This window comes from Lates calcarifer, linkage group LG16_LG22, assembly GCF_001640805.2.
Source record: "Lates calcarifer isolate ASB-BC8 linkage group LG16_LG22, TLL_Latcal_v3, whole genome shotgun sequence".
NCBI lineage: Eukaryota > Metazoa > Chordata > Actinopteri > Centropomidae > Lates > Lates calcarifer.
Window position 1 is genome coordinate 7,414,028 of NC_066848.1, and position 27,597 is coordinate 7,441,624.

General features: G+C 41.1%; 3 protein-coding genes across 3 annotated transcripts in view; 2 read left to right on the forward strand and 1 right to left on the reverse strand.

Annotated features, from left to right (window-relative positions):
• Window positions 1-4,450: 4,450 nt before the first annotated feature.
• LOC127143402 (cardiac-enriched FHL2-interacting protein) lies at window positions 4,451-7,618 on the forward strand (the record flags this gene model as incomplete). The annotated part of the gene is made up of 1 exon (XM_051076641.1): window positions 4,451-7,618. A coding segment is annotated over one exon (2,142 nt), but the record flags the coding sequence as incomplete, so codon positions are not given.
• A 3,172-nt stretch (window positions 7,619-10,790) lies between these two features.
• Window positions 10,791-18,645, forward strand: vstm4a (V-set and transmembrane domain containing 4a). The gene is given in 9 exon segments (XM_018684212.2): window positions 10,791-11,073; window positions 12,381-12,833; window positions 15,587-15,624; window positions 15,626-15,641; window positions 15,734-15,841; window positions 15,966-15,999; window positions 16,203-16,351; window positions 17,189-17,256; window positions 18,056-18,645. Coding segments are annotated over 9 exon segments (1,068 nt in total). The 5' UTR covers window positions 10,791-11,024; the 3' UTR covers window positions 18,209-18,645.
• Window positions 18,646-20,823: 2,178 nt separating this feature from the next.
• wdfy4 (WDFY family member 4) overlaps window positions 20,824-27,597 on the reverse strand; it is a 37,854-nt gene continuing 31,080 nt past the window's right edge. The window contains 10 exon segments of the mRNA XM_051076482.1: window positions 20,824-21,206; window positions 21,403-21,532; window positions 22,198-22,285; window positions 22,761-22,943; window positions 23,197-23,376; window positions 23,491-23,649; window positions 24,070-24,227; window positions 25,516-25,636; window positions 25,726-25,935; window positions 27,174-27,265. Coding sequence (XP_050932439.1) covers window positions 21,143-21,206; window positions 21,403-21,532; window positions 22,198-22,285; window positions 22,761-22,943; window positions 23,197-23,376; window positions 23,491-23,649; window positions 24,070-24,227; window positions 25,516-25,636; window positions 25,726-25,935; window positions 27,174-27,265 — 1,385 coding nt within the window. The 3' untranslated portion in view covers window positions 20,824-21,142.

The window sequence follows — 27,597 nt, forward strand, 5'->3', positions numbered from 1 at the left end:
TCTGATAAAATGAAGGATAACAGTGTTGAAAAGTTGGAAAAATGTGACCCACTGAAACAAACTGATGTTTCACAGCAAAGGGGTTCTGATTCGACTAAACCTCTCCCCGTTGAGAGAAAACATAAATCAAATGAGCACAGTGTAGGTCTGGGTAAAGATATGCATTTAGCCCCTCCGAGAGCATTGTCCCATAAAGAGAGAGCACAGACCAAGCAGGAGATTCTGACTTCCAAGATAAAAGCTCATGCTGAAAAAGAGATTTCAGCAATTAAAGAAAAGGGTTTTGCTATAAGAGATGGGTTTATGTCCAAAAATCCTACCAAGCAATTAACGGGTAATCAGAGTATTAATATACGACAGAAACCACCATCACAGGAGGTGTCTAAAAAGCCTGAAAGCACACATATTACACCAAAGCACCAGATGGAGCCTTCAGGGATACAGATGGAACCAGTCAAGTCTGTGTCAACCCTCAGTTCTGCTATAATACCAGTTAAGTCTGCTGCAACCACTGGTCATTCAGTTGACCATTCACAGAAACGAGTTCCCAAAGAACCAGCGAAGAACAATGACAATGTGCTAGAACCACAGAGAGATGCAAAACAAACTGGAAATTATATCACAAGCACACAGGAGGGCTTGGTAGAAAATCAAAAGAAAGAGAATCAATCAGGGATTAAATCACCAGTGCAAAGTAAAGAGCAGGCACTCACAAACAACCAAGGAAAACAGGAAGCAAATCATGAAGGCAATGCTGGGAGACAGAAAGAGGGACTTAAAGACAATCCTGCCATAAGCACTGACCATCTGAATAAGAAGAAAGAGGATCCATCACAAACTACAGCTTTGTTCAAAGGCGAAAGCTCCAAACATACAACAGAAAAGCCTGAAAGTGAACATGAAGCAGTTTGTGAGGACTCTGCACCTTCGCTAAATATTGTCTTTAGTCAGACCAAGACCCCTGCAGCTGATGACAGCTTGCACATTATGGGAATAATGGTAACTGTGCGAGAAAGAAAGCCATCTGAGAACAACGATCAGGGGGACATCAGCGCCCAAGAACAAATAAATACGAAAGAGAAAGAGTGTAGTAATTCAGAGCTGGACAAATGTCATCCTAGCTCAGGTCCAGAAATAAGTAATAGAGATAAATCTTCAAAGGAAGTTAGCATAACAAATGCAAAAGAAAGAGTTCCTTATCCCACAGTGAAAGAAGATCAAACTAAAGTTGACATGAATAATCGTCCTGAAAACAGGAAGAACAAAGTGTATGAGAATGTCACGGAGAAAAGGACTAATCTCCAGCAGAGCTCCTCTATGAATGCAAGACCCCACAGGGAGACACAACTCCAAGAACCACTGGCTGAAAAAGGTGTGCCATCCACAGTTACTGTACCTGCTAAAAATAAAGTGTTGGCTGAAACTCAACCCCCTCTCTACGAACAGGACATAATGGAAAGAGAAAAGAAAGACTGCTCAAATAAAATGCTAAAAGAGATCACATCAAAGAGTATGAGGAAAGATGAAGAACAGAGGAATAAAGAAGAGAAAAATTCACAAAAAACACAAACAGCACACACCAATGAAAACAACATGGCCAAAGTGGAAAACACAGGAATCAGCCACAAGAATGATTCTAACAGAGCTGACACTGAAGCTCTGATAAAACATGATGTCCAGCTGTCAGTGACAGATGATAAGACAGCTGTCATAAATCCTTCCAAAAGTAGGAGCACAGATGACAAGAGTGCACCCCTACAGGAGGAAAAGAGACATGACTCAAAGTCACTAAAGCCATTCAACAAAACCAGTCCAACTCAACATTTGACTGAGAATCAAAACAGACATGTATCTCCAAAACTTCAGTATGAGGAAACACACATTAGAGAATATAATCAAATAGATGATGGTGTGCATATAGACAGCATTGCCATCAGAGTTGTGCCAGCGGTCACTGAGATGGATGATCTGAAAATGGCAGGAAAACATCATGTCACAACTGTCCCTTCTGATGTGGTTGTAGCAAATGAACCTAAACAACTTGTATCATCTAGTTGTGAAGAAAAAGGGAACACTTCAAACAAGGAAGACAGACCCAATGAGAAGCAGATAAAAGACAATTTGGAAGACAAATCAGGAGTACAATATGTGTTGTCCAGTGTGAAAAAACTGTCTGAGTCACTGAAAAGCAGCAATCAACAGAGCAGCATAAATGCAACTACTGAGAATACAAAAACTGAAAAAGTACAAGAAAAAGGGAAATCAGAAGATGAATCAAAGATACAATCAATGGAGGGAGATTACTTTCAAGTGCAAGGAGTAGCAGAAAGAAACAATGAAACACACAATAGTGCACATGTTGGAGAGACATTAGATGGGGTTTCAAAGGGAAGGGAACTTCCACAGTTACTACCAAACAAGGCTGCTGTCAGCAATAAATCAAACAAGGATGAGAAAAATGAAGTCTTTGAGTTGGATCAAAGTAAAAGGAAAACAGTGGAATTAAGTTCAGTAAGCACTGAAAATGAGAACATGGGAAAGAAAAACTGGGAAACAGAAGATAAGCTGGCCTCAAAACAGAGTCATGGTCTCACACAGGGACAGAGTAATAATGAAAAGATGGAAACAGGTCAAGCTAATCACATTAGAAAACATCACACAGTGAGCCAATCCAGTTTATCAGCAAGGGAAAGACAGAGCTCACGAAATTCACATCCAGGGGAAAATGCAGCAAAGGAGGAACCTGAGGTTAAACCAAAAGAAAGGGTATCCACAATACCTGAAATATCTGCAATTGCAGACTATGCCAGATTAAAAGTAATCGTTTCAGAAGAACGAGCAAACACAATTGAGGAATTCCCTCCCAACAAAAAGGAAGGATTCTTTCCACTAATACAGACTCGTCATAGCAGACGTCCAGTGTTCACTGCTGACCCAAAAGATGTCTCTGTGAAAGAGAAAAGTTTGCCAAATAAGACAGAGGCAAGTGCCAAAGTGAACAAAGAGCCCAAAGCATTAGTATTTCCCATTACAGAGAAGGAACACCAAAGGACGGGGATGTTCAAACTGGGAGATAAAGAAAGACAAGAGAAAACGGTTTTAGGTGCCACAGGTGTATTAAATCCTGGGGAAAGAGAGGCACAACAGCTCAAAGAAAGGCACAAGTCGCCAACAACTCATCTCAAGAACCAGGGAAATGAAGAACAAGTGGCTGGAATGAATACTCAAAGACTTTGTCAAGTAGATCAAAGCATTCATCAGCAGGACAATCCTCCCTTGCAAGCCACAATCTCATCTTCTGCAGTCAACAGGCAAAGGAATGTGACTGTGTCACATAACTCCAATCCACATGAAAAACCTGAAGAATTTTCCTCAAAAACTGTAAGAATACCATATTTGGATAAAAGCTCTCACCCACAACTCACTTCAAGGCAAGCACATAACATAGATAACAAAAAAGATGAAAAGATTGAAAAACAGGCTAAGACTGGGGAAGAGAGAAAAGAAAAACTGAGACAAGAAAGGCTTGCAACTCAGCTTGAAGAAAGCAAAACAGCAAAACAGTCAGGGGAAGAACAAGTGTGTAGGACAGAAGAAGAGAAAATAGCAGAAGACATGAGAATAAAACACATTATTGAGGAGAGTAGAGCTTCTCTGGCTGAAGAAGAGAGGAGAGCCACTCAGAGAGAAGAGGATAGGAGAGCAAAAGAGAGGGAGGCCATAGCTATTAAGATCAAGGAGAGGCGGGAAAAACAGAGAGAAGCAGAAAGAAGAGCAGATGAGGAAAGAAAAGCAAAACAGATAGAGGAAGACAGAGCTGCTCAAAAAGAAGAGGAGATGAGAGCAAAGAAAAGAGAAGAGGAAAGAGTGAAAGAAATTAAGAGAATAAAGTTGAGAGAAGAGGAGCAGAGGAGACTGAAACAGCAAGAGGAGGAGAGAGCTGCTCATGAGGAGCAGCAAAGAAAAGCTGCACAGGAGGAGCAGCAAAGAAGAGATGCACTACAGGAGCAACAAAGAAAAGCTGCACAGGAGGAGCAGCAAAGAAGAGATGCACTACAGGAGCAACAAAGAAAAGCTGCACAGGAGGAGCAGCAAAGAAGAGATGCACTACAGGAGCAACAAAGAAAAGCTGCACAGGAGGAGCACCAAAGACGAGCTGCACAGGAGGAGCAGAAAAGAAAAGCTGCACAAGAGGAGCAGAAAAGAAGAGCTGCGCAAGAGGAGCAACAAAGAAGAGCTGCACAAGAGGAGCAAAGAAGGGCTGCAGCAGAGGAGCAGCAGCGTAGAGCTGCACAGGAGGAGCAGCAAAGAAGGGCTGCAGAAGAGCAGCAACGTAGAGCTGCAGAAGAGGAGAAACAAAGAAGGGCTGCACTAGAGGAGCAGCAAAGGGCTGCACTAAAGGAGAAGCAAAGAAGGGCTGCACTAGAGGAGCAGCAGAGGAGAGCTCTGATTGAGGAGCAAAGTCGAAGCTAAACGGGTTGAAGAGAAGATACTTGCTGAAATTGAGGAGGAAAAGAAAAGACCTCAGAGAGAAGAGGAGAAGAGGAAAGCTGCTGAAAAACAAGTCAAAGAGGAGAGGACTAGACTACTTGAGGAGAGCCAAGCAGCACTGAAAGAGGAAAAGAAAAAAGCACGAGAACAGATACTAGCTCAAAGAGAGGATGAGATCAAGGCTAAAAAAAGAGAAGAAGAAAAGTTAGCAGCTCAGACAGAAAAGGAGAGAGAGTACTATGCCATTACGTCAACAGAATCAGAGAGGAAATCCAAAGACAGACAACTACGCTCCCCTTTACCTTCCCAACAAAGAAACAATCCATCAGGGCTCGATTCAGCTGAGGATTCAGGATCCCAAACTAAACATTATAGGCCACATGGCACTGCATCTCCAGCTCCATCTCTGCCCCGCTCCAACACCTCCTCTCCTGCCCTGGGAGCCAAGCCTTTAATGTTCAGGGTGAAAGATAACACCACCAGAGGTTCTTCTTTAACCAAATCAGTCAAACCACGCTTCCATAAGAACTTTGGAGAGGATTTCCGAGTTGGTTCACCCATGGAAAGAGGGTCAATAAGAGGAGAGGAGGAGCAGGAGATAATGAGACACAGTGCTGTTCATCCGGACAACAGACTTGCTGCAATCAAAGAATTCTCAACTCTTCAGCCAGCATCTTCATCACAGGATTACTCAGCCCATCTCCCACAGCACAGGCCTTACTCCAGGAGGAGCATTGCTCTGGATGAGGATGACTCCCGCTCTGTCATCAGCAACATCTCAGAGGATGTAGAGAGTTTTGCTACCAGTGCAGCAGACCTGGCAGATTTACGAGGCCTGTATGACTACGAGAGGCCAGAGTCAGCCTGTAGCTTCAGCAGTGATGTGTCCCGTTCTTTGGGCAAGCCTCCAGCTGTTCCTCCAAAGAGTGAGAAAGCCTTGCGCAGGGCCAAAAGGTTGACTACTCGGAGAATAAAGAAGGAGTTGGGCAAAGCTGCAACAGACAACCCTGCTGGAGTTGAGAAAACTCTTCAAGAAGTCTCCAGTATTCTGCCCTCCTCCTCCATTGAGGTATGCTCCTCCAACTCCCATGCTGTGGCTTCCCCTCATTTTTCCTCACCCGTCTCCCTTGCTCATGCTCCAGCATTGGGGTCCAGCTTACCTTCTTCCTACACAGAGCAATTGTCTCACTGCCCTGTCCATGCTTCTCCTCATGTCACTGGTCCCATCTCCCTCCCAGCTGCTTCGCCTCATGCTACTGCCCCTGTTACCCTCCCTGTTGCCTCGCCTCATGCTTCTGGCCCTGCTTCCCATGGTGCTCCTCCTAAAACAGTTGTTCATGTTCCCTCTTCTCCCACTCTCCATCCTGCCAACCATCCAGCTCCAGTGACACAGTACCATGTAGAGTCAAGCTATCCCCAGTCCTACCCACTGACCCAGCGCAAGGTGCTGCAAGACCTTGGCTCTGGTCAGTATTTCGTAGTGGACGTGCCTGTTCAAGTGAAAACAAAGACTTTCTTTGACCCAGAGACGGGAAAGTATGTTCAGCTGAATGTGCGTGAGTCTGGCCAGAGCACCTCCCGACCCCAGCCCAAGCAAACATACCCACAGCCTCAGCTCCAATCCCAAACACAGGTCAAGCCACAACAACAGCCCGTCTCTCAGGCCTCTCCAGCTGGCAAGCACTTTGCGCTTTATAAAGGCTACCATGGTTATTCCCAAGGCTACCAACCTGCAGCTATCAACTCTGTGCCCCCCCACAGGTCCTCAGCCCCTGTGACTCTCCAACAGGACCAACAGCCTGTCAGAGAGAACCACAGCTACGGATACCCAGCCCCTGAAATAAGACAGAACTCTGAAGGGCATCGCTACAGCCCAGAGAAGACACCATACATGGACACAGTTAATGATACAGAGAAAACATATAACAGGGTTTACAACACACATGGCTCATATGAGGCGTTCCCAGAGTGTGACACAAACAGCCAGCTTGCAGGAAGCTCAGTTTGTGAAAATGATAACTCAGCCCACTCACGATATCGGCCCCGTGATATAATAACTATGAGTGAACTGGAGGACTTTATGGAGGTATCTGACTGGTGAGAATAAAGACTGATAGCTTTGACTCAAAAGCATTAATTCAGCCAAGTAGCTAAATAAAGTATTTGATAAAATAAATATATCCACAAGCACAGTACGAATGGATCATCATATGCAGTATTTGAAGCATTTGTAAATGATTTTTTCCAGTGAAAATAGTCTCAGAATGTTTTCAGATTGTAGTTTTAAAAAGTCCATTCAAGATACTGTTAAATTGCTGTTGCTGATTTTGGAAACTCACTGTTGAGCTATTTATTGTGTTACAGAGAAGTTCACCATTCCATTTGACTTTTAAATGTGAGAAGCTAAGTGTATAGAGTGTGATTAGTTTACCATTGCCTCCTAAACTTAGAAGTATGTTATCATACATTAAACAGCAGCAATATGTCAATAGTGTATAGTAGCTTGGAGAAATTTTGGTCTCTACTATGAACACTGGCAGGCCTGCTAAGTTGAACATTTTTTTCTTGTTGGAGAAATCCTACTTTTGGCATTTTGTGATGCATGAAATATTGTTAAAGCCACAGCGTCAATCAGAGATCTGCAGATGGTATAGAGCATAGTTTGCAAATTCAACCACTGTGTCAAGGTCAAAATATGGTGATGTGATTGTTGCTGTTTTTAAGGTTTAATTTCATACAGTAGTCCATTTTTAAATTTGGAAGTTTGTGAGAATGTTTCTGTGTTGCTGTGAAACAGAGTAGTGTGACATGGACTTGCTCTGGCAATAAAGACACACTTCATTCAACTAAATAATTTCTCACCATAATGACTAAACAAAAAGGAAATATAAAAGATTGTTGCTGCAGGTTGATTTCATTTTACTACTCAAAAGACTGTAATAACAATAATTGCCACTGGAATGCTGCTCTGACTCTTGAAATGTACCCTAGGTCTGAATGATTCAAAATGAAGAGTCTTTTTACTGAGTGCATAAGACAATTACAAAGGGTTATTGAGAGAGCACAATAATATGTCCTGAGAGAGTTCATAGAAACAAAAAGAGAAAATAACATTTTGTTGATAACATTTGCGTGTATGTGTCCTTTATTTGCTGTATGAATCAATCCAAATGCTTAAATCCTTGCCTACTATACCTGTGGGATCCGATCATAGGAATAATACAGGGTGAAATGTTTTTTCTTTGATTTCCCTTGATTCTCAAGGCTGTGGTGAGAATGCCTGCATATAATCCCCAGTTTAAAAGTAACCTCAAGTACTGTCGTACCTCTGAGAAGCAGTAACCTGCTTTGACCACTGCAGGGCAGAGGAGAGTGATACCTCCACTGGAGCAAAGACTTGACCTCAAAGCTTAAGGAAAACTTGAGGGAAACCCAAAGAAAAAGATAAAGTTGTAGTTAAAAGGACATACAGTCACCAGAACTGTGGCATTTTTTGTGCCCCTAAAGGTTAAAGGATAACAACATTTCACAAAACACAAACAAAGTTCAGAAAACACTACAATATTATGGAAAACTAACATTTCAGGAAACACAACTACAAAACAACAACATTTCAGATTACAGAAAGGGTGGGACAAAACTTCTCGTTTGTGACTGGACAGATTCCAAGTCGGACGCTGCAGGGAAGGAGGTGATTCTCTGGGAAACACTAACAAAAGCTCTCAAAATGCTTATGGTTGACATTGTTTACAGTTGTTCAAATCGAAAAATCACGAGAAGCTTTATTGAAAACCGAAAGTTGTTGTTAAGGAGGAAAAGCAAGAAAGTGATCAAAAATGCTCTCAAAAATGGTTTTGTCGGAGCAGTGAGCACCTGTGGTATAACTAATGTGACTATTTATGTAGCTAACTTAGTCTACTTAACGTTATAGTTTGTTCTTAATACTTTCATGGAAAACATATCTGCCTTCTTTCAAACAGCCTCCATGTCCAGTGACTCCAAACTAATGCTGTTTAGTATTTGACCTGACAACTAAGACACATCTCTTTCTACTGTATTTTACAGCATCCTTCATTAACATTTTAATGGAAAAATCTGCTTTTTGTCCCTTCACTTGTAGTATTTCTCCTTGTTGATTTGTTTGCATTGTTTCTGTTGTGCCGCCTTATATTGTTTGTTGTATATTGGGGCGAACAATGTTCAAGACTTGCAGTATCCAGACGTCTACAATCTACTTTCCCTCGTTCAAAGTTAGCCCCCCAAAATCCGCGATAAAAGTACACGTCTAAAATGCCTTTTATCAAAACAGTAAGAAATTGCAAAAACATATGTGAAATAAACGAGGTATTAAAGTTAGGACGCGTTGGATTCTGTACCTGATATGATCATGATGCCGGTCGCTCCGTTTTCCTCTGCTCAATTCGAGGACGTTGTTTGGTAGTAATCCATTTCTGTCGTCTTTCAGGGTCGTTCGAAATCCGATAAAATGCTCTCCGGTTACTGACATCCCGGGGCACAGCAGCTATCCACCATGTTAATTTTTCTTTCTAAATACAGCTGGCAAAGAGACAAGTTAGATGTCAGCAGCAGTATGCCTGGCAGTTATTTGAATAGCGCGCCTCCCCACCCCTACCCCAATAGAGTCTACCTGCAGGCCTCCTCTCCAATAGTCTGCCATTTTGGCGGTGTTTTGTTCGACCGTTGCATGCCGGGATTGCGTGACGTCAACTACCGGAGCTCTTCACGTTATTAATTAATACCAAGTTTATTTGAATTCGGATTTCCGGCCAAATTATTTCATAATTCTCAAAATTATTTTTCTGTTTTCCATTATTCTTTCAGAATAAGTGTGAGTGATCCTGATTTGTGGGTGCAACACAACCTACAAACAATTACAGTTTGTTGTTCTCTTTAGGCTGCCTTAGTGCTTTAAACAATGTTGTGTCTGTAGACTGGGCTCCTGTAGTGAGCCTCTGCTATCAGAGAGGTAAGCCCAAGTTGGATGCATGGCATAAAGAGGAGAGGATGAAGTCCAGAGATGATCAACAAAGACACACAGATGGTGCAGAGGCTTTGCTGGATCTTTGTGAGTCAGCTGAAAATTCAGAACCAGAGGACACAAGTGAGATGCTACATAATCGACAAGGTAAATGAACTGTATTAATAAGTGTAGCCACTAGCCAGTATCTTAGGCTATTGCTAAAGGCAAAAGTGATTCTGACAACAAAAAATATATGTACACTTTACAGCACTCTCCATTCATTACTCAAACACTCATCCATCCACTGACACACTGATAACACTGACTATCACACCTATTAACATTAGGTAATGTTTTTTGGTTATTGTTTCAGTAAGGACTTTGTGCATTTTTCAGTTTAAAAACAGTGTCTCTCTTTGTCATGGCTCATGAACCAGGTCATGACAATAATAACAGAAGCAATACTTTGTGTTTTTAATGAATTTTAGATATTGGCTAAAGGCTGAAGGCAATCAAAAAAATAAATAAACCTCAAATTAGTTGTTATCAATTAGATTGGATGAAGGACAGTTGATTTAGACATTCACAATTCCAATTCATTCCATCCACAAACACAGGAAGATATAAAAGCCAAAGTTCTACCATACCTTAGCACCACTGAATGAATTTAGCCTCAAAAGACTGAACCACCTCCTCCACCCAGCCAGTACATTTTCCACTGAATCCATCCATCTAGAGAATCCTACATAGGTCATATGTATGAAGGGTTAAATCTGTTGTGTAATTCCATTTGGCTTTGGCAGAGCTCAATGCGCCAGCAGAAGCCCTGCCTCAGCAGTTTAGCCTGCCCAATAAAGCAGCAGGCTTCATACCACTGGGACAGCCTGACAACCACAGCCAGAGACAAGCCCATGCCACTCTGTCCAGCAGCCAGACAGGGAGAGGTCCCCAGCACACACACGTACATCCACATAAATGCATAAACAGGCTCAAAAAGAGTTCACATACATGAACATCAACATTTCCTCTTTTGTAAAATTTATAGGGAGATGCAAGATGAGCATTAATACCTTCAAGTTGAGAGTAACTTGGGTAATGGAAATGCATGTTCAGCGCTTTATTAATTGTGCTTCTCAAAATGACACAGTGTGACAGGCGCATGCACACACACAAACCACAAGACTTGACCATCGCCTTAGAGTTCTGGGGTTTTGGGCTATGGTCCAAGACTCCTCACAGAAACACAGGAAATGACATTTCCTACGTTTTGCAGGACACACAGAGAAAGAGAGAGAGAAAGAGGGAGAGAGGCAGGGAGAGATAGTCAGAGAGAGAGAGTGAGAGAGCGGGTACTGGGAGAGTGAGTGGGAGTTTCTAAGTGGGAACAGAACATTTACTGTTTCATATTACACAGAAAAGAGGAGAAAGAGGAGAAGAGTTAATGGTGGGTAAGGGCTCTGGTGGGTCGTGTAATCTGGTTCTGTTTTGAATGTAGCTGCTTGTGTAAGTTCTGTGCAGTTGTCTGGGTTTATGGATTCGCTGACTGTGGAAAATGTACTTCTCTATAGTGGTCCTTGTCCTGACTAAGGCTTTGGTCACAGGTAAGTTTACCTTGTTTACAGCAATATCCCTAACCCTAACCCTAACCCCAGCAAGCCAGCAAGAAAGTATCTAAAGTACTAACTTGATCTGTGATCTAACATATGCAACTGTGAACGCATTAAGTTAGAGTTTATTGTGAAACTTTGCCATGTAAAATAATGTCAAACATACAAGAAAAACACCTCTTAATAGTCTCTGTCTCTACAACAAACAAAGCTTGCAATTGCATTAATCATTATTACATTACTGGCAATACTGACATAGCAAAAAAGGTCTTTTGCAAACTTGGCAAATATGGCTTTGTTTAAAATGAAGCCTGTTGTAAAGTTAAGCTAGTTCTTTCTCTGTGATCAGAGGAAACCTCAGTATAATTTGCATCCTATAAACTGCCATAATGTAGACTTACAGCCCGTATTTCCTGCCCTATAATCTTTTGGTTATGTTCAGTTTTGTATTGGTTGGTTTGAGTCATTGTTGCTGCTTTTGTTGTCACATTAAATAGTGTAGGACAGATCCTGAGGGAGATTACCCAACTCTCTCTCTCTCTCTCTCTCTCTCTTTCTCTCTCTCTCTCTCACACACACACACACAAAGGCAGCCCAGATGGTCCCTGTTATCTTGTCGTGTTTCTCCTTGCCTGTTTCAGAGTGTGCCGTACTGAAGATGAATGTTTCCCACCTGTAGATTCTCTTTGCCCGTCTGATCACACATATTGTGTCCAGACCCAGTGTCTCTTCAAGACAGACCTGACCCAGCTGGCAGTCAGAGTAAAACACCTCCAGGGTGTTCTAGTTTTATCATTCTAAGTCCTCTTATGCTTTCGAGCTATTATCGGGCTGAATTCCCACCCAGCTGATGGAATGACATGTATAAGCAGAACCAGTGATAGTGTGAGCTCTAACACCATAAATTCCAAGTGGGTGTGCATATAAACTTGCTTTGTCTAAATGCCACAATTATGTTTAATTGGGAGGAAATCAAACATCTTGCAAAAATAAACTCTGACTTTTTCCATGTGGGGCACATTACCAATTCTAGTTAATTACTAATTTAAAAAGCAGGGAGGAGTCACTCAAGCTACAAGACCAAAACACAATTAAAAAAATGGTTTGGTTTGATTTTATTTAGTCATAAAACATTGCACGCAGTAAAGTACAGCATGCTTGCAATATATTAACATACAAAGCAAGAAGCACACAAATCCAAAAAGAAGACCTACTCAGTAGAAAACAAACAAACAGCAAAAAAAATAAACATTAAAAAATGTAAATGCTTAAGCTCTATTGTTTGTGTCTTTTGTCACCAGAGGTATGTCACGCCCTGAATGTGACAGTGACCCCTGGACCCATCATCATGGTAACAGAGAAAGACAACTTGACACTGTCCTGCCTGGTATCTCAGAGGAAGAGGAGCAGCAGTGTCCTCATCCTTCGCTGGTTCTTCTCACCTCTTGCTGTTCCTACTCTCACACCTCCTCTCTCCTCTACATCCCCTTCTCCTCCCACGCCCGAGCCCTCTCAGTTTCTGATTGTGAAGATGGGCATAAAGAAAATGAAGCTCTACGGAAACTACACTCGTCAATTCCCCCAGCCAAAGTTTCGTCTGTACGAGGAAACAGAGGGGGAGCTGTACCGGTTGCGGATTTTCAGCGTGACGGGGAAGGACCAGGGTTTCTACACCTGTAAAGTTCAGGAGATCCGCAAACACAGAAACACATGGAGAGCATCGTCCAATGGCACCAGCACCACACAGCTCACAGGTAACTAAAGGTGTACTCAAACACACTGTGCTCTCCAGGTCTCATTTGCCTATGGCAAGACCCAAGGCCATATTTCAGCTGATGATGGGGCAAAAGTTGAGGGATGGAGGGTTTAAGATTTGTCAGCTGTTATTTATCTATATTTCATTTTCTATATTGCACTATTTCTAGCAGAAATCCAAACTTGCAGTAACCTTTTAGCCTTTTGTCAAATCAAGTGCAAGAGTTTCTAAACATCGATTTAACCTTCACTTCACTGTTCAGGCCGGCGAGTAAAGAAAAACAAATCTATGAACAAGACAGCGCACTGTGTTGCTTACTACATCTCTACTTTTTTATACTTTTTGTGCAACCCTAGTCACTGACAAGAGAGGATCAAAAGCAAAGAGGATTTCTGGTGTTATTACTCTGAAAATGTTTTCCATGGAATACTCCTTTCCAAGGAATTCCCTTGCAGCCACACACATCCAGTGGAGGCATGCTGTCTGTGTTATCTGGCAATGGAAATTACTGAATAAAGGAAGAGCAACCGTTTTTATTAAAGGACAGAGGGCAAACAGAGAAGTGTAGCTGTGCTATTTGCTGCAAGTAAGGCCTATATGTGTTTGAGTGTGACCCCAATCCTCTGGCATTTCCATCTCAAAACAATGAGCTCACACAGCCAAACCACACTCAACAATATCACTCTCTGTGTATGAGCATGAGGAGTAAAAGGTAGAGTGTTGCTGAGCTGGCTATGTTCAAAAACTCTAAAATACATGACGTCAGCACTCTGGGTTCACTTTTATGCAAGCCTCAGGAGAAAATTTACTGGAGAATTCAGTTGCAGTGGAACTTATTTAGTCTATGCCAAGGTTCCTGCAGAAATCAACAATAAACAACCGGAACAAATGTGGTTAAGAACTAATTTGAATCACATGCAGCAATAACTATTTCTTTATGCAGTACAATATTTTATCTGACTCAACTGGCCTGATTGCAGGGAAGCTATCTGTCACTGTGGGAAGCACTGAGGTTCAATATTAATTTAAGAAGCTGCTATACCTTGCTATAGGTGAGGCCACACCTGCCTCAGTTGCACAGCCGTATGCCTGGAAGTTTAAGTCAGACAGAGCCATCTGACAACGCCCTGCCCTATATTCAAGGCAATGTCCCACTAAGGAAGCCACACAACCTCAGGCATCTCCGACATGCATTGACCACAGAGCCAGAAACACAAGAGCTGACATTATAAGGGTAAACAAAGAGAAAACTAAGCTGTACTGTAACTGTACTCCAGGGAACCCCTCAGTCTGCAGATCTTAGAAGCAAAGGCTACACCCCACTGAGATCATTGGACTACTCTTACTTTAAAAGATTTTGCACAGAGGGGAGGTGGTTTGTCTTCTCCCACATCTCTATATCCCAACCTCAGACCTTTGTGCTGCTTTTAAACTGGTAAAATAAGCTGCACTGTTAAATTCAAGCTCACTGCTCTCTGGCTTCAGGTTTCTAACCCCTGCTACTTTCAGTGGAGGGTTTACTTTTTTGCACCCTGTCTTCACAGCTGGACTGGGGGAGGCAGATGAGCCTAAATCTGTACCTTATGGTTTCTGGCTCTTCATGAAAACTGTTTTCATGAAGAGTTGTTTTTTCCTCATAAACTCTCGACCCGTTAACCTCGGACTGCGTGCACTGAGGAGATGTGGGGTTTAACAACACTGTGAATGTCAGATATGTGGTTTAGTTGCATTAACTGTTAACAGCTCACATTGTCAAGAGATGCCTGTTACATGTATCCTGTCACCTCATCAAATGAGTGGGACTCTCCTGCAATTTGTCTACTTTACAAGTTTTTCTCAGGCTGACATTACTTTTCCTTTCATGGTAAACTGTGGGTGGACGAAATAATAAAACACCACAGACTAGCCTTCTATCATTATTGTAGCATTGAATTAACACAGCTCAACAAAAATTATTTCATTTAAGATTTGCAGTCGTAAAGCCTCCCATATTATGTTTATGATCAAACTTGTTTTTTAAGTCACATTTCTGGGTACTGAATACATATTTTAGAAAAAAGGGCGGTGTTTGGTGTTAACACAAAACCCATTATGTTGCTTCCTGACATTAATTAACGTGATATTCAGATTGAACGGTGGTCTGCAAACAAGCTAGAAGTCAATCAAAGTTAATATCTTTTCTTATTAGTATGTTTATCAACCTGTGTTTAAAGACATATTAAAATCTCATTATGTGGCGCAGAGAGACTAAGTAATTTATGTACATAGCCTCTGTTCACTCTCCTTGTTAAACACCCCCTGACCTGTACACTGCCCATCATTCATTTGGACACGCTGACGACCTCCTTATCCATTCTCCTCTCACACTGACAAAGAAAACTGCAACATTAAACAATTGTGCAGTGGCCAACACCAGGAAGTGGAGATGCAGAGCAATAGGGAACCCCCCAAACTCTGTCCAAGAACAGCAATGTAGCCAGGCTTTTCTTTGTGTGTGTTATGTGACTGTGTGCGTGTGTGTGTGTGTGTGTGTGTGTGTGTGTGTGTGTGGTGGGTTTGGCCGATGGTGCAGCAGACTCTCCCTTCATGACAGTGGTTTTGATATTTCTAGAAACCACTGAAGCTGTCTGCTGTATTGGGTCAGTGCCCTCAGACAACAGCAATTTGCAAAGATTTTTTGTCTGGGCACAGTTTTCTGTCCTCAACTGCTGACTTTTTTTTTCTTCCTTTTTTTAACAATTGTTTCCTCAGTGCACTTTACTCTCGAGGATGGTAGCAGTGAAGGACTGATGGCGTTTATTTGCAGGTACGGTTTTCATCATTGGCCCTACTTAAGTTTAACAATGCCACTGCTCTGATTTCCTTTTTCTAAGATTATCATGTGTCTGTGTCTTGAAGATGTGTATCTGTATGCTGTGCTGATCTGCTCACTGGGCCTGTTGTCCATCTTCCTGTTCACTCTGGTCCTCACTTGCCAGTACTTTCACAGAAGACACAGGCTCAAAGGTAAAACCATCATATGTTTTCTTAAAGTAACTGGACATATATAACTTAATGCTTCCTATTCAAATCAATACCTGGACATCTTTGCTGTTAACTTAGGTTTTTTTTCCTTTTGCTTTCTCTACAGCCAGTTACCTTCTGGTCAAGTGTCCAGAAAGCAGGTACTGTATGCTGTTTTGTTAAAAATAGCAATGAAACAATTCATTAACAATGATTAGCCCCTCAGACAATGAATAGAATATCAATCATAATCAATTTTGATGATACAAATGTGACAGTTTACTTTTCTTTGATTGAAATTAACTGATAATGACAGCATTGGTTGCAGCTCTCATTAAAACTTACCCGCCTCTGCTCCATACAGCTCAGGAGAGACTGTAACCAGCTCTAGCAGTTTCTCCAGTTCCTCCCCTAAGGCACAGAGAAAAGACATAAGACAGAAAACTGACAGAAGAGTAACAATAACACCACCCAAACCACCTGAAGAGCCACCACCACACATACCAGCCAAAGGTAAAGAGAAATTTAGCAAGGAGGACGTGACTTTTTAATTCTTTAAAGGCTCATCACATGCTACTGTCTCAGTATGGACATGAGTTATGAGAAGTATGGAGTGTTTTTTTTAAAGCATTTTAGAGTGTTACATTGGCCCAGAGAGACAAAAGTGTCCAGTATTTCACAAAAAAAGCAAAAATTTGAGAAAAAACATACCAAAGTTTTTACCAAAAATATTCTACGCAGCAAACTAAAATGGATTAGGTTCTAATGTGATTTAGAGGTGTTCACAGTCTAATCTTTTGGTTCAAGGGGGGATACAGTGGCTCCATGGTTATAGTGTCACCCCGCAGTGTGGAGGAGTCTAGTGCAAGCCCCAGTCTTTGCATTTTTGTGAAGTTTTGGGTTTCCTCTCAAATTCCAAAAACACTGGAGGCATCAAGAGTCCCAGGGGGCTGTGATGCTGAGAAGAATTAGCGGGTAAAAAAAAACCCACAACAACAACATTACATGAAGGTATCCAGTGAGTACAAAAGCAGAAAATGATATCTCCAGCATAATTCAGTTTATGTGACAAAAATGGCAGCAGAGAGACTAGGAGACTAACAGAAAACAGACTGAAACTTTATACTATTTGGGTAAATTCCTGCTGAGTGTATTCTGTGAGGTTAATTCAACACTGACACTGAAAATGGCAGAATAAAGCTCTTACCTCTGTTATAAGCTACACCTTGACTAGGTTTAATATAAAGTGGTTGTGAAGGATGATTTTGTCTTCAATCACACAGCAATACTCGTGAATTCATTCCTCCTGGCTGTTGTTTTGAGTCAATTAAGGTTGTCTCTGTTTTTCAGTGCCTGTTGCTGCAAAGAGACCTCAAAAGCCCAGAAGGTTAAAGAATCAGCCAAGGAGATCTGCTGCTGTAAGTCTCCTCTCTGTCACTCATCATACAAGCTCACTTATTCCTGTGCTCACTACTGCCATGACACCATGTATGAAACATATGTATGCATTTAATATATTTGTTAAAATGTATTTATTAACATGATGATTTTTTTCATGCAGAGTTGTTATTGAGATAGGTACAAGAGGGAATTTGTCTCATGGCTGCATGATTGTCTACAGGAGTTTATTGCCGTCTCTTCATTCAGTTATGAGCTTGATAATTCTATTTAGCTTTATTGCTTCTCAAACACAATTATTTATTTAGAGTGCTTCATTGGTTTTATATCTACAATAAAAGTGTCAAACAAGTATATACACAAGAAAACTACTCAAACTAAGGATCATCAGTACTTCTACCGATGCTGTTCTTGTGATTTTGCAGTGAAATGAAGCTCCGGAGATGTGAGCATTTCTTTTGCACAAACATACTGATTGAATTAGTGCAACTAGAATGATCTGAGGATGTTGGATAGAACTCCTATTGTACCACATGTTTTTTGAGTAAACTGAATGTTCCAAGAGGTCCTGCAAACCCTGTAAACACATACTTTCTGTAGCTGAGAAGCGCAATGAGAGAGATATTACCACAGGAAGTGGAATGATACTACTGTTTGCTGAGAAAGATTAAATGCAGACAAGATGCATACGCTCCCTGCACACACAGTTTCTCCTGTGGGAAAATACGAACTGTTTATATTCCCTATATATTTATCTAATACTCTATCTCTGAGCAAAATTCCTTCAAGTTTTTCTCATCTTTTCCCTCCCCCCTTCAGCCTCGAGTATCACAGGAGGACAGTCTGACATATGCAGAACTGGAGCTGGTCAGACCGAGGCCGGAGCCCCAAGCCTCCTCCAGTCCGGACCCCACACCTTCAAGCCCGGACACTGTGTATGCTCAGATTCTCTTCCAGGAGAAACAGCTGTAAACACAGAGGCTTGGTACCTCCTATAGTGAAGGCAGAGATTCAGCTCTCAAAACTCAATTGCGTGGTATCAAAAAGGACTATATTTATGAACTATCAGTATGGCATTTAGCATTTGTTTTTTGGCTGTAAGTACGCTACAGCTGTTAGTAAATGAGGCTTTTGTGTTTCCTCAGCACAGCTCCATTCGAGCACAGCAGTTTTTGGGTCTTATAATTCTGTTGTTTAGTTTGTTGGCATCGCTGGCCTGCAAGCCAGATGTTTATAAGAATACTCTTACTGGTAACTATTCTGTATAAACTCAGGAGACTGTGTGGAAAGAAACTGTCCAGGCTTTCTTACTGCAGCGTCATAGGGCACTGTAACACTCAGCTTTTTAAATGCATTTATAATTACAGTACTAATACACAAAATGAATAAATACATGCCTGGGTCTGACATTCACAGAGTGCAGGCTTTGATTCATATAAATGCTGTTTTTAATTATCTCTTTAAAGTGGATTGTCAAGATTTTTCTATAATTTGACTGGGGTCACAAGCAAGATCTGTTTTAGATGTCAAAACAAAAACAACACAATATTACTAACAGCTGCAGTGATTTCAGCATCTGACATAAGCAATGAGTGAATTCTGTAATCAGGAACAGTTAAATGTTTTGTAAAAAAAAAAAAAAAAAAAAACACTTTCCCTCTTTGGCTGAGAATTGGATGAGAAGATAACTCAAATCTATCTGATTTATGTTAAGGTTACAGCCAGCTGCAGTTAGCTTAGCTTAGCATAAAGACTGAAAATGAAGAGAAGAAGCTAGCCTGGTTCTACCTGAAGGTAACAAAGTGCTTCAACCAGCACCTTTAAAGCTCACAAATGAACATGTTATATCTCATCCATGTACAAATGAAAGTGTATAACTGTTTTTACAGGGGTTGTGTGCCACACAAGTTTCTTCCTCTTACTGACAATACAGAAAGGAACAGAAACAGCACAGTCTCTTCTGCTTCTGACTTCTGAAGTCTCATAGACATAAACAGCAAATATGAATCCTGAAAGCAGCAGGCATTACGCTCAAGTACCCAGGAAAGGTGAAGGGTGTGGGCCATTTTCTGAAGGTCAGTGTGTGAAAAAAATGGGGTGAAGATGGAGGTGCATGGAGAAAGAGAATGATGCACATCCACACCCTTCTCTCTGTGAGTGGGAGAGATCAAAAGAGAGACCATCATCCCCCACAGTTCAGACTCACTGACTAGGATGAACCCGCTAATGACTACATTTATTCAAATTAGACTAATTGTAATCATGGTTAATAATTAGCTTTACAGTGCATTATAATTGGGTTAGGCTACAAGATGGTTCTGCCTAAGTGCAATAATTTATTTGATTTAATTATTCTGAGGAACCCAGTGGTTTGACATTTCATATCATAAAACCAGTGGTGTAGAGAGAATGGAGATGGCCGTTGTCTTTAGAGAAGGTCATTGCTCGCTCTCTGGGAAAATTATGAGGACTATTTTCCACTCTATTAAGCTACTCCACTTAGCACAATTAGCCACACACACAAAGGTTAAAGAGAGAGACCTTCCTTTATGATAGAGAACAATGGTGCATGTGCAGGAGGGTGCAAGTGAGAGACACAGAGAGAGAACAAGTCTCCACAATCTCGACAAGCTAACATCATTTAAGATGGTAACTTATTTATTGGAACATCAGTGCACTGAGTGTCAGTGTTGTACTTTTCCACTGACAGATGAAAATCAATGTTTAGTTTCATGCTGTCTCTCTTCAAATGGGTCAGATTTACCCAAGAGAGTGTTGTCGAGGCTCAGCAGTGATTACAGAGATTGAACAGTCTGATGTGGCTAAAAAGGCAAATCTGTCCTTGGTTAACCATAAACATACAAACGAAAAGCTGTGACTAGCAGAAGGGATACCTCAACAAGACCCAAACACATTTTACATCATCCACAACATATGCACTTGATAGAATCACAGTTAACGTGTGGAGGATAATGGTATAAGGAGATTAAAAAACAAAAATCATGGTCAAGTCAAATACTATTAAATGTCACATTACAAAGAAAATTGAAAACATGTGGAAAACCAGCAAAGAAAGCACAGGAAACTATTTGCAATTAAATAAACATCCTGAATTGTTCATACCACAAACATTCACCAAAGCAAATCACTATAACCCTCAGTATAAAATGCTGACATGTGCATAGCATAGTTTTTTTTATTACTATTGGACGCTTGATGTGCGATTTGTGAGAAAAGGAACGGCTCCAGCTCCACAAACATTAGACAATTAGAAAGCTGCATTTCTCAGGAAGCGCTGTGCTTTTGTTCATCATTTACACAATTCCTCTTGCTTCCAGCTTAAAGCTGCCCAGTTCAATCACAGGCTTCTGCTACGTGCCCCTAGTTAGCTATGCTGGAGCAGCAAGGGTTAATTTAAATCATTGTTTTAAGGAATGACAGAGTATTTTCCATTATTTCCCTCATCCAAAATCACCCACCAGTTTGTCCTTCCAGTTTCACCTTTATGTGTCCCAGAAGAAGTAAAATAAAATAAAATTGAATAAAATTATGATTTCAGTCATAATCAAAATCACAGACTCACATGAGAAGATTTAGGCAAATGCCCAACAACAGATTTATTCAAATTTGTTCAAATTCAGTATTTACACAGAAAAACATAGAATTAAATAGTTATGTAGGAGGTAAAATATTCTCTATGGTCTGAGACTGTAATATATCAAATATTGTAACATTATTCTCCCTGAATGCACACACAAGACAGCTGATATACAGCAGCTCTTGTTCTCAGCTGGTGTCAGACCTGAGACACTGATGAATTTTCTGTGTCAAAGTTTCTCTGAGAGGATAAAGGGTATAACAGAAATGGTAGCTGGAGGCATGATTGTGCTTAAACATAGCCACCTCTCACTCACAGGTCCAGGTGAAAACTCTGCCCCAGGCATCACCTGCCAACAGAGTAGCATGGCTCCTACACAGGAGAGAGTAATGCAAATGTATTCTGTTATAAAGCATGCAATAATACACACATGCAGTGCATGGTGAGAATTCAGTTAAATTTCAGTTAGCTCCTGAAGTGTAAAGTATTTGTAAAACTTAAAACACAGTTTGAAGTGACTGAAGAGAGACTCCCTTTGCTGAGAGCGGGTGCATAATATTTACTGTACCTGGACATGGCCAGAGCTGTGATGGACGGATTATTCTTGTAGCGGCGTTGTGACGCAGCCTGACTTCTGTTCAGCTCTTGACACAACACCAGACGTCTCTCCCAGCCTTTAACCTTACACGAGCTATTCACTGTGGAAACATCATGAGAACACATAAACTTCCATTTATCACAGGGCGGGTGTCCGCTCTGTCTGTAACTCTGACCCAGTGGTCCCCACAAAAAAAACAAAAAAAGTACCTGTACATTAACACTGTGTTTATCTGCGGTCAGCGGGCTGTTAAAGGGGAAAAAATCCCTTGAATATAAATGCTTCAGTGTTACGTAAAGACTTGTCTCAATGTAATTTGCAAAGCATAATACTCCTATGAGGTGACGCGAGGCTGTAACCAACGTATGCCAAATTGGATCTGGGTATTATTGCTTTCTAAATTATACACGCACACACACGTCAGCAGAATTACTCATCAGTGTTTACTGCCTCTATGTTTAATAACTTTATAACAACATAATTCCAGCTAGCCCTAACGCTAGTGAGGGATGGGGTAAGCATTACAATCTCTCAACTGGAAACCACATCGTCTAGCTCTGAGATGAGCGGTTAAAAATAATCATCTCACACTTCAGGATTTATCTAATTAGATAGTGATGGGTTTCTTTTTGAGACACTGAACTCTTTGTGCCGTTGCATCTTAGTCAGTCTCAGAGTTGTACTGCTGTCAGCCACTCCCATAATCTGTGTTGTTATAAATACAACACCTTCATGCATATCCGATCCTACTGCCAGTAACATTACCGTCTCTCTCTGCTCGGTCTTGCCCTGGGGACACAGGCTCTTCTGGAGGGCCAGGTAATTGTGTTCTGGTGTACTCTGTCTTCCATATCTGTATGAGAGACACATAACGAGTAGCAAAATCAGACATAATTCAACATAATAAGAAAACACACTCACATACGCACCAGCACGTGCACACACCCCATAACTCAAGGTAATAATAAAGTAATAATACCAATTGTGTGTGTGTGTGTGTGTGTTGTGCATGTGGCATGGACACCCACCCCCAAGTGAAGCCTAATTTAGAGTTTGCAGCTTTGATTGCAGAGAGGCAGCATATGCTTTTATTAATCCTAGGCAAAACAGTCATATACACAACCCATATGCTGTTATTAATACCTTGATGGACATCCAAGCTGCTACCTGCAAGGCTAATGCCAAAGTAGCCACTGCCACAGTTGAATACTGTACAGTATACTGTATAAGTACAAAACAGCCTCTCTTGCTGATCTATTAGTCCTTCAAAGAGCTGCCAGACAGTGACTTACAGGACAGACATTCTCATTACAGTAACAAAATCTCACCTGTATGATTCCATCTGCACAGCCAGTGACAATGACATTCCTGGTATCCCACTCGTGTCGCTGTGTGAAGCTTACACACAGGATGTCTGCCCGAGGCCCGCAGGAAGTGTCAGTGCAGGTTAACAGCTGGCCCTTCATGGTCCACAGGTACAGCAGAGGTCCCGCACATGACGTAATCTCACCCTTGGACAGAGCAATATGGTGTTGACACCCGTGTGCGCACAAATATACACAGAGATGCACAAAAAAGGCTAAACACACACAAAGAGGATATGCATGCTGTCAACAAAAAGAATCCTCCCTTCCTCATGCTGTCAGCTGGATGAAGGGGAACAACATGATAACAGTGTGCCAAAAATTTCAAAGAACAGAAGAAAGAGATTGTGAGAAGAGGGGTGGTAGCAAATTACTGAGATGATCAAAAGGGGGGACTTACAGAGAGTTCATTGATAGCCAGTGCAGAGATGCTGGTTGTGTGTCCTGCTAACTGGGTGATGTAGCTTAGCTCCTCCATATCCCACAGGATACAGGTGAGGTCCCGAGAGCCACTTACAATCATGCTGTGGACCTCTGACACCGCCAGGCATGTCACTGAATCTGTGTGACCGTATAATGGCTGTGAAGGAAAGTTGGGTCTGTGTTATTCTGATTGCTTAAATACGTGTGTACCCTAACACTTGGCATGTTACTGTTAAATCTCTGGGGCAAACAAACATGCAAACACACTGACCTGTCTGAGTTTCATGTGAGTGAGTTTGTCCTTGTTGACTGCTACATCCCACACACATACCACAGTGCTGGTTCCTCCAGTGATGATGGTGGTCGCGTTGGGACAGACTGCACACAACGTTGTGCCCCAGTCACATAAACTCTCACACACAGCAAAGGTCTAGAGATGGACATACATGATCAGACCATCATGACACAGATTATGTATCTTTATATTAAGTATATATCATGGAGTGAATGAGAATGGATATGATACAGATAAGCTGGTGTGTGTAGCTCGACCCAGACTCAATGACGTGCTTCATATGTATTTGATTACATTGGTAAAATTCAGTAAATGTGTGAAAGACTGACACTGAACAATATCTAATTCATAAAAGGTAGTAAAAGCTGTATATTATTAAAATAGAATTCATTTATCAATCCAATTTTCATTTAAAAACAAGCCTGTGCGTCATGGCCGTGCACTGTGAGCCTGCATAAGATATTTGCAGTTGTCTTATTTCAATTTGATTCATGCAACTGGATAGACCAGGGGGGTTGTCTGAAACTGATCTACTGTATAATCCCACATGCATACCTTCTCTGTGGCATAGTTTCCAAAGGCACAGCTGTTGTCAGGGAAGCCCCAGCTGAAGAAGCAGGTCGACAGAGGTGACAGGAGGAGTCGGTTTCTCTCCATGACCAGGACCTCTTTTTCCAGACATAGGATTTGACCTACTGGGCCTCTTGGCAGCTCTGCAGAAGGGTGTACAGTTTTACTGAGAGTGGGGTGCCATGAACAAAAAGTTGTGAAAGAAAGTAAGGGGGTGCTTTTTAAAAAAAATGTGTCAGTTAAACCATATGTACCCATAAAAAAGTAATGGTGTAAAAAATATAAAAAGTGACCTCATTCTGCCATTTGTGTACCTGAATAAACTTGCCTGGCCAAATAAAGGTAATGGCTGTTCAAAACCATCACATTAAAGAGTTTGGTGGCTCAGTAAACTTCAGAATTTCATTAAATTGACCACAGAAAGCTGGGCAATTAAAACAGCTATTCCCAGGTTACAACAAGCTGAGCAAGCCTCTGTCCTAGGGGGACACCTGCATCCTAGATAGTATAAGTTGTACGTGCATGCGTGCATGCGTGCGCGTGTGGGTGAGGCATTGAGAGAGAGGCTGTAATTGTGCCTGTAATTGATCTGTACATGCAGGAACAGGCAGAAATCATTATATCCTTTCACCAGTTCTGCCTCTAAAATCCCCAGAAAGAACTTGTGTCTGCATTAGTCTTAGCATTCCTCCTCCTATTCATCTCTATCTGCTTATTGATCAGATCAGACACTCTAAGATTTAATATGAAATGTAATATGCAGGAATCTCTCCCTGAGCATTCACAGATTCATCTCCTCTCCCTCAGTGGGCCTGTAGGGATATTCAGATTATTAAGTAGGGCTCAGCGGAAGAGTCATCTCCATATTGTAGCTCTAACAGATAGCTCCTTCTACCCTTCCATAGTGTAAATTAATCTATGGACATTCTCGCTCTGTTTCAATGATTCCCTTGAGACCTTGGCGCATCTTGTATATAATAAGTGACATAAAATAATAATTGTGAAATAAAATAAAGGAGGAACAATACACTACAGTGCCAAATGCAGAAGCCTATAATTGATTGAATTTAGTTTACTCAGCAGAAAATTGCTTTGTTGATTCAGTTGTTTGGAAATACCTTCTGTTTAGGTTATTAGGTTATAGATTATGATACTTAAATCTTACAGTGTGTGTATATATATATATATATATATATATATATATATATATATAGGAATATAAAGGAATGTTTGACATGTTTGACATTTTGGAGAGTATGCTAAATACAAAGCTACAGCCAGCAGCCGATTAGCTGGAAACAGATATCCTGGCTCTGTCTAAAGGTTAAAAAACAAAACAAAACAAAAACCCTGCTTCAGGCTGTAGCTTCATATTTAGTGCATAGACATGAAAATGGTAATGGCTGAGCTGCTCTTATTATCTAGCTGTACCTCTGAACGGCTGCGTAGTGGTCTTCAGTTTATCTAGTTTGAAGAAAAATGGAGTTGGATGGGGTGGTGATGATCCTTCTTTCTTAGAGCCACTGCGAGGTGGATGTGGTTTGGTGAAGAGCTATGGAAAAGAAGTAGAAGATGCATAAAGGAGGATTATTTACACTGGACAGGTCATGTACTTGTTTCCACCACGTTTATTCTTTTTACCTGTTTGGGAACCTGGCCAAAGTTGCTGACGTATCCCAAGATTGTGCTCCTTATGAGGGGGTCCTTCTCATTCTGCCTGCCTCTCTGGGCATAGAAGTATGGATGGAATGTGTTGACACTTTCTACAGCAGCTGGACCTTGTTGCCGATACCCAAAAATGAGGTCGATCCACAGGTGGAGGTGAGAACTCACATGGTCACTTTCCAAGGCCTAAAGCAAACAGTAGAGGAGATTGTTGCACAAACTAAGACCTCCTAGTCAAGTAACATCACAGAACTAGTACAGATGCATCATTCAGCAGCACAATGAAGCAATAGAGCGGCATCCAATGCTCATGGTTATTACAGTGAGACCAAAACCATCAGTCAAACTGTTAATATGAGAGTTTAAAAACAAAAAACTTACAGGAGAATGCACAACCAATCAAATTATTCAGGTACTGTATGATTTCCTCCAAAAGTCAATTTAGAAGTCTAGAACAGCAGAAAGCTGCACAGCTGTGTTATGAGAGCATCTTCATGTTAGAATTAAAGTATGATTTTAGTAGAATTACCCAGAGATTGGTTTTGAAGAGTTAATAAGGAAAAGTGGGCATTATGACCAGCCACATCCTTGCACCCAATTTTAATAAACCCATCCTGGAATAACCTAAAACTGGAAAAAAAAACAAAACAAAAAAAAACACTCCCATCATAACAAGGATATATTGTCCTGAGTTAATTTGTCTATGGAAGAAAAAAACAATCTTCTAAAGTCACTAATTTTATGAGAATGCTAGGCAATATGAGTAGTTCAGTAGATTACAGAGTGATAACCATCATAGTTGCCCCAGGAATGAAAAAAGGGAGGGTCACACTCTGAAGAAATCAGACCAACAAAAAGAAAGAATTGAACAGTCACTCCACACAGGGAAAGAGCTGAGAAAAGAGAGAGAATATTCAGCCTATAAACAGCTGGCAGAAACAACAGCATTATGAAAGAGAGAATGTCTGGTGCCTGCCCTGAACAGTGTTAAATAGGCTTGTTGTTCTTCAACATCTGTCATCTAAACTTATTTGCCTCTTCTTGCATTTTCTTGATAAGAAAAACAACTGCTCCTTATATTTGGAAACAGTCAGTACTAAAAGAATTTAACTGAACCAAACTCAATTGGACAAGATGGCCTTTAGAAAATATAAAAATACAGCAGTGGCTGTTATGAATAAGATCTGTCTCTTATACTGTGTTAGAAAGAATGAAAACAAACAAAATGTCAGTAACCAATACTAACACAGTGCCACGGTTACAGTGGATACTTGTTTTAGATACTAAAACAGTGCATTTTCTGTGTACATACATCAGCTGGTATTGACAAACATTATTAGGTCTTATGGGAAAGGTCCCTGCATGTAACAAGCCAAACTGGCCAATTGTAACAGACAGGCATGGTGAGGTTGGGGGTCACTGACCTCTCGATGGATTCTAATGAACTCTTGCGGGTCACCTTTTGCCCATGGAGGCAGCTCCACATCTCCCAGAGTAGTACCATTCTCCATACAGCCTATAGAGATATGGACATACAGTACATGCAGCACATGTAGCATTCTGGGTAACATCAGATGTCATTGTTTAAAGGAGTTTTTTTTTATCACTGGTGGAGCTATGGAGCAGTGTTTATTAATACTCATTAGACCACATCTTAATTGAAAAATAATTAAAATAATCCAACAACATCACTACTTCCTCTTGTGTCATATGAGTAATATTTGCTAAAAACTACAGCCTAAGTGGGCTTGGGGCTGAGAGCCACAGACAAGGTAAGAAAGTCAAAAAGTACTGAGAGACAGACTTGCTGGCTTTGGTCTTGTTGACAATAAGAAAAATATATAATAA